We start from the raw sequence: 14,894 nt of genomic DNA on the forward strand, positions 1-14,894 counted from the left end.
TTTTCATGTGAGCGGTTCAGAATCTATAATCTGCTTTAACTTGGCTCTTGAATTATCAGTATGCTGTTACTGTGTAGAATTTGTCTACTTAGAAATAGTATGTAGAGTTAGGTATCCAGAAAATTTTCAAGTATGACATTAAGTAAATATTTTGTTCATCAGTCTTCTATTTGTTACACAGAGGACTTTACTAACTCAGATATTTTGTTTCTAATATAAAACGAAATTATAAAAAAAAAAAGTGTTTATTGTTTCTGAGTTATCACCCTTGTTCAACTTACTGAACTTCCATACTACAAAGTTCGTAGTGTCATATTCTATCGAGGGATTATCTTCTTAGTTCCATCAGTGCTCAATGAAATATTTTTCTATAACAGACTATTTTTTATGTCGTAATATTCAACAAAATCAAGAAAGATTCACATTTCTTAAAAAATTTATTAAGATTAAAACATTTATTGAACATTCCAGCACAATAGCACCAAAAAAAATCATGTCATTAAGACTCTCATATTTAGATGATGTACAATTCAACTTTGCTTACTATGTACAAAACACTAATTACGAAATTAAATCTTAAACATAGCTTTTCATTAGATCTTTGTAAAATGACAAGTTGAGAATATTAGGTCTTTACACAAGTGAAGATTAAAGATTAGGTTGTCTTTCACGAGTTTTAAGAAATTCAAGTCCCTTTTTACAATGGGAGTGTAGCGGAACAAGTGAAAAGACCAAAAATTTCTCTAATGAGTGAAAGAAACCAAATCTTTGATCAATGAGTATTAGTACCCATTTCTTATGTGAAAACATATTTTGTTTGCTTCTCCTAGACAGTACAGTCATTTAAGGAAACATAGTATATTGTGGGGTCAATTTTCTCTTGCCTTTGTTTCGAATGTGTCTATGATGCTATCACTTTTAAGACATATCATTGGTTAAGAGAACAAGTTAAGACAAGCACATGATCTTGTCTTTGATAGTCTCAACTGGCAAAGGACGATTTCTGGAAGAATATATCTGGAATACAATCCCATCCCTGTCCCTGAATAAACATTTGATTGAAATCAAGTTTTACCGCATAAAGATATTTCATAAAGATTGCAATCACCATTTCAACACAGCCACTATAGGTTAATACACATGATAAATGGAAACCAAAATTAACAAACAAAACAAAAGAGAATGTAAATAAGGATGTTCCATAAAATACCATTTTCTCCCTCACAGTCATCTTTTTCATCCCCACCACATACACAAACCAGAAATATGCACAAAAAATAAACAGCTTTACAATGTAAAATCTTTTAAGTTGGATTACTTGTATATTCTATTGCAGGTGTGTCACAGAGAAACAGCAATAGTCTTATTCCTCCTTGCACACCTACATACATGTACATGTATAATGCCTAACATTCCTTTAAAGTCTGACCAAATGTCTATTGGTTTAGAAGTATAACTTTGGATTACAAGATGTGTGCAGAGAATCAATGAACAATCTTCTTTTGTGCACTTCAACATTTGATGCAAAAACCTTTGTATCAATTTTTAAAAATATTACATGTACATCAAGCAGTTTAAGAGTTAAGCTTTCAAGGTTTGTGGACGAACACTTAGAAAGGGTGATTCCAATATACATGTACCCACCTCCAAACTTAGTTGGGTACTAGTATACTAAATTTAAAATTTTACATTGCCTGTATAGAATTTTTTAGCATTATTACCCACAATCTGTGCAATAAAATAAAAGTGCCTTCCATGTAAGAAACAAAAGACTTTCTGGAACAGCGTTTACATTTATTCGTTACTACAAATGTATTTTATAATGAGTTTGTTTTTCCTCCATTTATTACACATATATGACAATTAAGTTTTTACAGTACAAAAATTACAGGCATATCATTTTTCTGATGTTGTGGGGAAAATAACTACATGTACAATGGAGAAAACAGTAACAAAAACATCTTTCTGCTTTGTAATAGTTCACCTGATTCAGAATTGTTTACTGTGAATCAAAATTAAAGTTTTATGTGTGTGTTTTACTTATAAAAAAAAAAAACAGAACACAGAAAAAGTTTGTGAGACATACATTTTTGTACATGTAAAAGCCATAAAACTGAACAAGTTTTGAACTCCCTTCTCAAACATCAGAAAGAGACTTTTACAGCTAACCTGTTCAAATGTGAACAGATAACCACAAGAATTTACTATGACAGGTAGAAATTCTACAAAATTAAACTTCATGAAAAAGTCATTTGAAACCATGCACACATAAATAATTAAAATGTGTCAAACCATAACTGCAAATACATGTATGTACCTGTTCTGTTCAAGATAAATGACAAAAAAAATGTACATACATGTACATGTAGCAATGACATTATTTGAAAGAGAGTTTTTGCTATCATATGCAATTCATTAGAAAAATAAAACAAGATTTATATCCTTCTTGTCTACACAAAAATGATAAATCATCATTAATTAAAAATATTTTACAATACAATAGCAAAATAACCATAAAAAATGAGGGCTTATTATATGTACATACATGTATACATGTACATGTATATAAAGATTGCTCCAGGTCATGTATCAAAATTTAAATCAACAGGTACAGGTATCATGTAACATTTTAAGGTTCTATCCAAACCAACTATAATACTGTTAATAGGCAAAAGGGGCCTCATTAAGATTTTAGGTTTTTTTTCTACTTTTTATGAATGTTACTCTCTCATACTGGACAAACTACCAAATGTACCAAAATATCAATTTTTTTAATGTCTGTTTGACCCCAATATCAACCATAAAAAACAGTCAGAAAAAAAAACTTGAGTATTTTAATCAATTCTGCATTATTGTAATGTGGTTCACGGTCATATTTAAATTTTTAGTTGTAAAAAGAAATATAAATTCTTAGGCAAAAAAGGTACACTCACTTTCTATAAATGTACATGTGTTTTCAATTCAGCTATCAATACTTTTTATACTAAAGGCAATTTTGAACATTTACAAATGTACCGGGTAGCACAAATAAAAAAAATAAATCAAATCATGTAAATTGTGACATCAAACAAGCTAAACCTCTGACACTCTTCCTTTTTTTCACTTTTTGAACAATACCTGAAAAATGGGTCAGACACAGAAATGACCAAGTCAACTAAAGGTTTGTAATACATGTATAAGTTTTTATATTTATTTTGGTGACAGACCTAAAATGGCATCTAATGATCTAGTGGCTATGATTTATAATTACAGAGAAAATGTTATGGAAAAATTTTGCATCAACTGAAAATGATTAAAATACACAAAGTTGGTAGTGCGAGAGACCATAAATCACACCTCACTACATTTTTTATACGGGACCCCACTATGAAGTTGCATACCAAATATCTAGTAGCTGTGATTCATACATGTAACATGTAGCTGCTGAGAAAAATGTTATGAAAATATTTTCCCTGCTTAAAAATTCACCACTCTATATGCCGATTTGCACGACTGCAACTGAGCCAATCAAAGTATTGAAAAATTCAATACGCACAATTCTGTAGTTTATAAAATGACATTTGTGGTTTTGATATCTTTAATGTACAAATGTATCTATTACTGTTTTAACAGTTTTATTGGTCAGCTACTCTTGAATAGTAATAAAGACCAAAAGCTGTACTAGTGAACCAAGATGTTATCATCCACCAGGTCAAAAATCCAAATAATCCTCGATACCATGTTGGTGAGAATATGTGGCGAAGGTTGGTCACTGCCCATGTAAACTGAGCGGATGTATCAGAGATAGCATCACCTGTGCTTATCGTTTGTCCTCCAAGCACTGAATAAGGAGATTTCTTTTCATGGAAATAATTACTAATTTTTTCTCCAAGTAAATAGGACCAGCTGTAATCACCTAGTGTCTTTTGTAGAAACATCATGAATAGGATTAGTAAGCATGGTAAAATGTACTGTAGAGCTACCACACACAAGTAAAAGAACACACGGGTGATCATACGCTTGAAGTCTATATTGCTTATTCTCCCCGATTCCTTCTTCATCCTTTGAACATGTTCATATGCTAAATTTAAATGAGCTTGCATGTGTGGTGGCATTAAAACAAGTCTTAAAACAAACAAAACAATAATCAATGAAAGTCTGATGGTTTCAAATGCATCTTCATGTAAAAGTTTAAAATGTACATTCCATTCTTTTGCACAAATAATATTCCTGCCTATGGGTCTCACCCATAACAAGATAATGACTAATGGTAATATAAAATTCAGATGCAATAATGCTTGCTTAAATGGACTCTCTTTTACATATTTTAAGGTATCAAGATGAACTTTGGCATATCTTAACCCAGGAAAGGTCAAAAGAGCACCAGTGATTGAACAAATCAAAGCAAGGATAATCTTAAATGTCATTATAGAAATTGGACCTTGAGATTCTATCCCTTGCTGTTTTAAAAATGTTTCTGCTCCATCTGAAAAATTTTTGTAACCTGTGTCCAGTCCAAACTCTAGAATGCTTTCATCCACAACTAGAATTCCCATTGCTAAAACCAGGAAGAAAAATCCAAAAGTTACACAGAGTATTCTTTCTCCACCTTCTTCTGAACGGAAGTAAACAGCTGCCTGGGATATTAATATTCTAAAGCAGAATATAACAACTAATAGACACCAAAGAATGCTTATATTTAATTCATTCTTTGGCCAAAATGCATAATAAAGTTCAGTGAAAATATAAACTAAAACTGAACAGATTCCAAACTCCATCAACCACTGAAAATCTGAATAGAAATGTAATTGAACCAAATCAATGGCTTCCACACGGGCTGTATCTAAGGGAACATCTGTTGACCTTGGTATTGTAAAAGTACCAGCATCATTATTGTTCTTATTACCTCCCTTTTTGTCATATTTGTCATACTTTTTATTTTTGCCTTTTCCATTTACACTGCTAGGTATTCCAGCTGCTTTTTTCAGATCATCATCAGTTGGGTGAAGATAACGAACAAGTCTTCTACTTAACAACCATCTTCCGAATGAGTAGTAAGGTCCAAGTTTTTGAAGAAAACTAAACATTATAAGACTCAAAACAAGTTGAACTCCTAACACTGCCATTTTCTACAAAAAAGAAGAAATAAATTGTACATGTATATGCAACTAATTTGTCACTCAGAATTGTCTTGTGAACATAATATACATTACTGCCAACCAAAATTTTAATTTCTCCTCTCTTCCAGTCTTTGAAAACATTAGTTAGCTTCAATGATTAAAAACAAATGCATAAATTGAATTACTGTGAATTATCCTTTTCATTGGGAACCAAAGTTCATTAATTGTCAAAAAAATGAAAACCACAAAAACTGGAACCCCATGAACAATGATTCTTTCACAGTATACATGTAACTTTTCCAAGACATGTGTACGATGGGTAAAACAGTCAACAATAATAATGTATTACACATGTATCAGGCTTACAAAAATTATTAAAGGTGGTTGAATTCATGTATCTTCAGGTGCGTTTAAGGTTTCACCATCCTCATATTAAGAATAATGCTGTAATGTACATTTGTAACAAGGCTGTTAAAATGGACTTTGTTTCTTCAAGGGAGATTCAGGTTTTACCTGTCAAATATTTATCTTTCATTTCAGTTGGGTCTGAAACAATATTTCAAATATTAAGAAAACATTAAATTTATAACAATGGGTAAACAAACCACCATATGAGGTATAGTACCCCAAATATGGGGGAGGGGGGTGGAGCGGGGTATCCTAATTTCAGGAATTGTCCTCAACATCTTAATTAGGGGTCACGTTTTGGTCTTCTAGCACCTCTAAAAATAGTATTTAATGTTATTTTTAAGAATAATTTTCAAAATGCCTCAGGAACATTGGAAGCGTCATACTTTGAACTGCAATAAGACTGTATATATATTACCAAAATTACCTTTCATCAAATGACTGGCTGATATTCCGAATTGTAGCTAATCGATTGATTACAAAAAATGAAATAGTTCACAAGAGCTGGGAATCGCTTTTTCGGTTGACATTGGATTGGTTTGCAAAGATAACCTTGCCGTGCACTACTGCTAATGCTAATGAAAAGAAACCTATGTCCCTTACACCATTAACAATTGAAAAAAAAAAAAGAAAACATGTGTTTTCCGATCTCGGAACTTAGAAATAAAAAGTATTCAATGTTGGCCGTTCAGTTTAGTATATACATATAATGTGCTTTGAAAGATAAATAGCAAAAAAAACTATAAAGGAAACCCAGATTTCCGTATCATATGTACGAATTTTATTAAACTCAATTCATAACTCTGTTACGGTCGAAATCAGGAATTTTCCCATTCCGGAATGGGACACGTCCTGAATTGGAATAACGCGAGATTCCACGTTATTCCGTTTCAGGCCGTCCAATACCGGAATGGGACGATCTCGTGTTTTGACGTACACCCGCTCAGGAATATGTAATACAAGACTGATACCTATTACTAAAACTTTTTGATATCTTTAAATGTTGTTGCTTTTCTATAACTGTGTTCAATTTCCTACTTAAAGACAAACTATCCCTGTCCTCCTGCTTTCCTGTAAATTTTTGTTACAATTTTCATATAGGTACCCTTTAACAGTATTTAGTCAAATATCTCAAATCTTGCCAAAAAAAAAGACAAGTTTTGATGAAAAAAAAATTAGTTACCTTTTTAAACATTAAAGGTGGTCTGTATTAATAAGACAAATGCCTTAACTATTCTATGAATACCAAATTGTTTCAAAATCTCAATTTTTTGGGCCCATATTCACAGAAGTCAAGTTCGGACCCCCTTTGTTAGCCTTAACACCAGGGTGCCTCTTGATAATTTAATATCTGCTTACTGAAAAACCAATCGCACAAAGTTGAATTTCTTGTTTACATAAAGGTATAATAGAGTCAAAATGTTGAATAATTATCATTATTTTAATGAAAAAGACATCTTAGTTCCCAAAATGCTGATTTTCAGTCACATTTGGTACCCTGGGCATGTACTAAGTATTTACAAAATGACATGTATCTCACTGACACAAATTGACACTTTGCAAGAACAGTACATAATATACACAGAAAACATCAAAGTTTCTACTTACTTCACACACTATTGAAGAAAATTCATTTTTTATATGTCATTACCACCAATTTTTTATAAATCACATTAAAATTTTAGTGGAAGTACAATTAGAAATGGTCATTTATGAGATAAAAAATGTTTTATCGATCAGTTTTCACTTTAATCAATCAAATGGCAGTAGTACAACACTTCTTGCGCAGTTAAAGTAGAATAAAAGTGAAAATGCAAAAAAATATTTCAGTTTTTATATGTCATGTGTAACAAGTGCAATTCAACCATTTTCAAGTCAAGTCTCTACTCCAAGTATTAAAAATGTAAAAAAAAATCAAAACTGTTTATATTTCAGTAACTTAAGTCACCCTATTTATTTCTTATACAGTTGTATTTAGAAAACTTTTGATAATAGTAATTGCAATCCATTGGTCATCTTTTAATCCATAAAAAACAGTGCTAATTTCCAAATCTAGTAAAAAATATGCCATAAAAGTAAACAATGAGGCCTTGAATCACTATTCCATTTAAGGTTGCTCCATTTAGTATAAAATATGATATATTATTGTTTGAAAGCTTCTAGGATAATTGAAACCCACTTACTAAAAATCTCACTTTCCACTGAAACTGTGGTTATCAGGTCTCAGTCTTGTATTCTTTGCCTCACAGGCTTCTATAGTATATCTTAAATTTTCATGATTTTTAAAAAAAATATATACAAGGAGTTTCAACTTTTGACCATGTTTTTCAATTAAGGAAATGTCAAAAATAATTTTTAGGTCCATTTAGAAAAAAAAGGCACAAACTTTGGTACACCAGGACTGGTCAAACTAAAAATAGACCTTTTCTACTTTCACTTTTATTTTGAGTTCATAAAATAAACACTTTTTCTGATGCATTATTTTTCATGAAAATACAGTTTTTCCTCAAAAACAAGTTTTTTTGTGTCATAGCTTGATATTTACCCTGTACTTTTGATGAAAAATAATAATCATTTGCGTACACCCGCTCAGGAATATGTAATATAAAACTGATAACAAAATGGACGCCGAAGTAGAGTTCAAGAAATTTTGAAAATTTTGTTAACAACTTCCCAATTGAATTCAACGAATTACTGAGTGGTCCAATCACTGAGGACGAAATAGTTAAAATTAAAAATATTAGAAATCTAAAAAATGAAATGACAGCATTTAGAGTAAATGATATTCTTAATGAATATCTTAAAAACACTGTTTTTGGAGCTAATACCAGTATACTTAAAAATTTTTAATTTAGTACTCGATACAGGTATTGTACCAGAACTTTGGCCACAAGAAATTTTTGTACCTATTCTTAAGAACAATATAAGAATAAAGGTTTGGTATCGGATCCAAATAACAATAGAGGAATTACACTAAATTCATGCTTAGGGAAAACCTTCTCATCCATTTTGAATGAGACTTACTAAGTCTTCTGATGAGATTGAGCTCTTATATGAATCACAGACTGGATTTCGAAAGGGTTATTCTACTGTTGACAACATTTTTGTGTTATACTCCCTTTAAGCTATATATTTTTCAAAAAGTATAACTATTTTGCACATTTGTTGACTTTAAAAAAGCATTTGAAATAGTTCGGAGAGATGGTCTGTGGCTAAAACCTCAAGAATCCAATGTAACAGGGAAAATATTTTCAGTTAATTTCAATATGGATCAGAATATTAAGTCTTGTATTAGGCATCAAGGTAATTTCTCTGCATTTTTTAACTGTGGAGTTGGTGTAAGATATGGACAAAAGTTGTCACCTTTTTTGTTCTCAATTTTATTGAATGATCTAGAAATCTTTTTGCAAGACAATGAAGTACAAAATCTAGATTTGATAGAAAGTTCATGCCCAGAAATGTTTGATGTATATGTCAAAATATTTGTGATGCTTTATGCAGATGATACAATTATAATGTCAGAAACAAAGGAAGCTATGCAAAGAGCAGTGGATGTGTTTGCTAATTACTGTATAGAATGGAAGTTACAAGTTAATACTGAAAAGACGAAAGTTATTGTCTTCAGTGAAGTAAAGCGTAAAAAACATTTACAATTCCAAATATATAACAAAAATATAGAAATAGTAGAGACGTATACATATCTAGGCACGGTTTTCAATTATAACGGCAGTTTCGCTATTGCAAGAAAGCGTCTAATAGATCAAGCCCAAAAAGCTCTTTTTGCTCTCTATAGGAAACTAAGAAACTTTCAACTGCCAATAGATTTACAGTTGAAATTATTTGATACTTTTGATATCACCGATACTTTTATACTCGTCTGAGGTCTGGGGTTTTGAAAATAAGCAAAGCACTGAAAAGGTGCATCTTAAATTTTGTAAAAAATATCCTTAAGCAGAGAAGCAGCACTACAAATTTTATGGTTTATGGCGAGTTCGGTAGAATTCCACTTGTTAAAGTAAGAATTATTAGCTTTTGGGCAAGAACTGTGGAAGAAGGAGAAAAACTGTCAAATAAAATGCTTCGGCTTATGTTAAGATTGCATGACAATAATCCAATCAAATTTAGGTGGAATAACTATCATGTTAAATCTATCTAGGATGATACGGGTCTTAGTTACTTATATTTATGGAACGAACACATTAAATTAAATATTAACTGGCTTAAGGTCGCAGTTAAACAGACATTTTGTGATCAATTCTATTAATTTTGGTTTTTACAAATTGAAAAAATATCTCGTGGTGAATTCTATTCCAATTTTAAACATGAATTCAGAATTGGACCATATCTTCTCAAATTGTCCCCAGCAGAACGTATTCATTTGACAAAATTAAGATGTACTAACTTAAAACTACCAATAGATACTGGAAAGTGGTCTGGAGTCCCACGGAGCCAAAGAATATGTAATCTTTGTAAAAAAGGGGTGGGAGATGAAGTTCACGTATTCTTCCAGTGAAATAATCCAACGGTTATGTATTTACGATCTCGTTACATCCCAGATGACTACTCAAAGCAACCGAATATGAGTAAATTTGGTGGGTTATTGTCTATCTGTAAGCAGAAGTAAAAAAGTTTAAAATATATATTTATTATTCTATAAAGATTATTGTAGTGTTGTAGAATTTATAAATAGAATATGATGGTCTTGAATTAATGATAAAATCAAATAAATATATAATTAAATCTAAACTTGTTGTTGTTTTGTTAAAAGATAAAATTTGCATTTTCAAACTTATTTTGCAAAGTTCAAGTTTGAGATCAAATAGAGAACGTTGCGTTTATTTTTTATTTTATTATTATTTTTTTTTTTTTTTTTGCTATTTAGTACTTAATATTTAGATACACATTGTAATATTTACGGTGTTGTACTATATCCATAGACCTGTGATTAAATTTTTTATGAAAATAAACTAAAATACTGCCGTTTTAGGGACAATTTTGTTCTGTGATTAGTGAACTATTGTAAGAAAAAGTTCGTTATAATATTTTTTAAAATTCTATTAATGTGATTTTTATATGTTATGTGTTTTTAGATACCTACAACGCACGATTTCACTTAAATAACTTGAAACTGGGTATTAAGGGATATATTGATCTTTGACCACTCTTTAATTACTGCAAATAGTAGAAAAAATTACAATATTTCAGTTAGAAAACGACGATATGCAAAAAATAAATTTATCTTTCCACTGACATATAATATATACTGAATATCGTCAAAATCGGTATCACATGCTGTATCAACCCGAGATTCCTATATCAGGTCGAGGGTTAACACAGTGTGTGATACAGATTTTAAATTTTCATGTTCATTATATCATATATTTTAACCACACTTTCAAGTATGGTCTGTGAAGGATTGCGATATAGGTCTGGAGGTGTGATATAGGGTATGCAATAAAGGGTAGATGGTGTAGTGTTAAAGCCGTATACCATATGGGCCCTTCAAGTTCTAAAAATCCATTGCACTAATATATATGTAGATATCCCATATGTACGAAGACCAGACAATAAAACAATCCACCTGTGCGAAAGTATACATTTTAAGTAAGTATATTAAAAAAAAACGATCACACGGTAATATCACGGTAAGCAATCGCAGTCTTCATCGATCCCCGTACGTTGGAGAATAGTTAAGGAAGTTAGTCCATTAGTTAAGTTTATCGATCCATGCGGTGAAAATCTCTACACCTGTACAGGAAACGCGAAGCTGAAACATTAACTTAAAAAATAAATGAAATAGAAAAAGACTGGTTGGGATGAAAAAAGGTGGGTTCACTAACATAAGTATTCATTTTCAAAATGTTATTATAGTATTTCTTGTCGGGCAAGCCAAAAATAAAATTTAAAATTAAAATTTATTAAAAGAAATAAATTCAAATAGAAATATTTCTATAGCAGCAAAATTAAACAATATAAAATAAAGTGTATGGTATTATTGTAGTGTTTAATAAAATAGTAATTTAGGGAGCCAAAATTGTAGCGGAATCAAAACAATGTAATCAAGGACAAAGACATGCAAAATAGATAAACACAAAAAAGAACACATATATGCGTATATATATGTATAATGAAAATAAATAAAATAATACATAAAAAGTAACTAAAGTAAATGAAAGAGTATACAGAAGGTGGTATACCCGCTAAGGTTAGAAAGTTCAGCTGATTATTAAGTTTAAAACGAAAAATCTCTGAATTGTAAAGTTTTTGGGAGATTTATGGATAAATGAGGTGTTGATCTATAGCAATATTTTAATTAATAATGAAAAAAGGTGGTGTAAGAGCCAATTTAGCGTGTTCCCTTCACAAATCTCGAAATATGCACTGAAATATCAAAGAAACGAGATTGTCCCATTCCGGAATCGGACGACCTTAAGGCTAAAAACCACTAATTCCACTTTCCATAGGCTTCTATGCTAATTTCACAATATTCAATGGCTTCTCTGGACTTTACCTTAACTTTAACCTGCAGAGGACTATATATCAGCATAATTCTACATATGTCAGCTCACAATCCTCAGAATGGCATGTGGGGTTAGCAGACTTGCAGTGCAGTACTGGTCACCGGAAGTGAAGGGTCTATAAATAGCATAGGAAATCCCAGTGTTTTCACAAGATAGGGGTATATTTAAAAATCATTATGGAGATTAGGCTTCACATCACAAGAAGCAAAATGCACCTATAAAATGTACAGAAATGTTTTTCCTTTCAGAAACTGTTTAAATTTTTTAAATAAGATGAGAACTTTTTTCACAGCACTATGAGGAACAGGGGTAATTTCTGCGTAGGACTATTTTTGCGTACGTTCCAAATGCTCATTGGTTGAATTGGTGGTCTGTAACCTAAAGGTCACTTTTTGTCTTAGAAAAAATAAATAACTATACAGGTATCTTCCTACACACATACTGAATGCATTTGCAAAGTTTCAGTGAAATGTGACAAGCACTTTTTTAAATATTTGATTTTTAAATATAGGGTAACCAAGTTGTGCGAGCAAAAAAGTGACAATATTCTACCATACTTAAATGCATTAAATATTTGCAAAGAACTTTTTCTGACTTTTCAAATAAAAAATATCAATCACAACTTGTTTCTTAACAATATTAATGAAGAAATAGTTTTAAAAGTAATCATTTTCTGAGAAATTGGTCTATTTTTAAAAATTTATTTCTGACATGCCTCCCCCTTTTTCTTGATCACATGTCAAAAATCCTAAATCTTTAAATTTTCACAAAAGGTGATATATTTGGCTTTAAATTTGTAAATACAGTGTTTTCACATTAAAACATGACCAGTAAAGGGCACCTAAAGCAAAAAAAGTACTCAATAATGGATTTTCCATGTTGCCATAGGGGAATGCTGATATGGCCTTAACCGCGGGAATGAAAGTGAGTTTTTCCTCATTTCTAACCTAATTTTTGCCCAAATCTACACAAAACTTGATTTCAAGTGCTTATTGCCACCATATTTAGGTAAATATAGCCCTCAAAGTTTAATATTTGATATTTTTACTAAATTTTCTACATTTTTTACAAGATAGGACATAAAAATCAGCCAAAAAGACCAATTTTCCATAATTTGGACCTATAACTTAAAAAAATGCATATTTTGAAGGATTTTTGTAGTGTATTCCTCTCATGGCAAAGTTAACAAGATCTTCAAGTAGTTTAAAGCTATTTCAAGAAACTTTTCATTTTGCCATGGCTTCAACTTAAAGAGTCACTTTTTGTCTTAGAAAAAATAAATAACTATACAGGTATCTTCCTACACACATACTGAATGCATTTGCAAAGTTTCAGTGAAATGTGACAAGCACTTTTTTAAATATTTGATTTTTAAATATAGGGTAACCAAGTTGTGCGAGCAAAAAAGTGACAATATTCTACCATACTTAAATGCATTAAATATTTGCAAAGAACTTTTTCTGACTTTTCAAATAAAAAATATCAATCACAACTTGTTTCTTAACAATATTAATGAAGAAATAGTTTTAAAAGTAATCATTTTCTGAGAAATTGGTCTATTTTTAAAAATTTATTTCTGACATGCCTCCCCCTTTTTCTTGATCACATGTCAAAAATCCTAAATCTTTAAATTTTCACAAAAGGTGATATATTTGGCTTTAAATTTGTAAATACAGTGTTTTCACATTAAAACATGACCAGTAAAGGGCACCTAAAGCAAAAAAAGTACTCAATAATGGATTTTCCATGTTGCCATAGGGGAATGCTGATATGGCCTTAACCGCGGGAATGAAAGTGAGTTTTTCCTCATTTCTAACCTAATTTTTGCCCAAATCTACACAAAACTTGATTTCAAGTGCTTATTGCCACCATATTTAGGTAAATATAGCCCTCAAAGTTTAATATTTGATATTTTTACTAAATTTTCTACATTTTTTACAAGATAGGACATAAAAATCAGCCAAAAAGACCAATTTTCCATAATTTGGACCTATAACTTAAAAAAATGCATATTTTGAAGGATTTTTGTAGTGTATTCCTCTCATGGCAAAGTTAACAAGATCTTCAAGTAGTTTAAAGCTATTTCAAGAAACTTTTCATTTTGCCATGGCTTCAACTTAAAGAGTCACTTTTTGTCTTAGAAAAAATAAATAACTATACAGGTATCTTCCTACACACATACTGAATGCATTTGCAAAGTTTCAGTGAAATGTGACAAGCACTTTTTTAAATATTTGATTTTTAAATATAGGGTAACCAAGTTGTGCGAGCAAAAAAGTGACAATATTCTACCATACTTAAATGCATTAAATATTTGCAAAGAACTTTTTCTGACTTTTCAAATAAAAAATATCAATCACAACTTGTTTCTTAACAATATTAATGAAGAAATAGTTTTAAAAGTAATCATTTTCTGAGAAATTGGTCTATTTTTAAAAATTTATTTCTGACATGCCTCCCCCTTTTTCTTGATCACATGTCAAAAATCCTAAATCTTTAAATTTTCACAAAAGGTGATATATTTGGCTTTAAATTTGTAAATACAGTGTTTTCACATTAAAACATGACCAGTAAAGGGCACCTAAAGCAAAAAAAGTACTCAATAATGGATTTTCCATGTTGCCATAGGGGAATGCTGATATGGCCTTAACCGCGGGAATGAAAGTGAGTTTTTCCTCATTTCTAACCTAATTTTTGCCCAAATCTACACAAAACTTGATTTCAAGTGCTTATTGCCACCATATTTAGGTAAATATAGCCCTCAAAGTTTAATATTTGATATTTTTACTAAATTTTCTACATTTTTTACAAGATAGGACATAAAAATCAGCCAAAAAGACCAATTTTCCATAATTTGGACCTATAA

At 30.7% G+C, this 14,894-nt stretch overlaps 1 protein-coding gene across 1 annotated transcript; it reads right to left on the bottom strand.

Moving 5' to 3' along the window:
• Positions 1 to 418: 418 nt before the first annotated feature.
• Positions 419 to 6,165, bottom strand: LOC148613542 (transmembrane protein 161B-like). The gene is made up of 2 exons (XM_088586899.1): positions 5,935 to 6,165; positions 419 to 5,108 (listed from the first exon to the last, which is right to left on the bottom strand). The coding sequence occupies exon 2, from the start codon at positions 5,103 to 5,105 to the stop codon at positions 3,615 to 3,617; it is 1,491 nt and encodes a 496-aa protein (XP_088443025.1). The 5' UTR covers positions 5,106 to 5,108; positions 5,935 to 6,165; the 3' UTR covers positions 419 to 3,614.
• Between the last annotated feature and the right edge of the window lie 8,729 nt (positions 6,166 to 14,894).

Source organism: Perna viridis, chromosome 6 (genome assembly GCF_037379345.1).
Source record: "Perna viridis isolate PV_CMFRI_1.1 ecotype Kerala chromosome 6, ASM3737934v1, whole genome shotgun sequence".
NCBI lineage: Eukaryota > Metazoa > Mollusca > Bivalvia > Mytilida > Mytilidae > Perna > Perna viridis.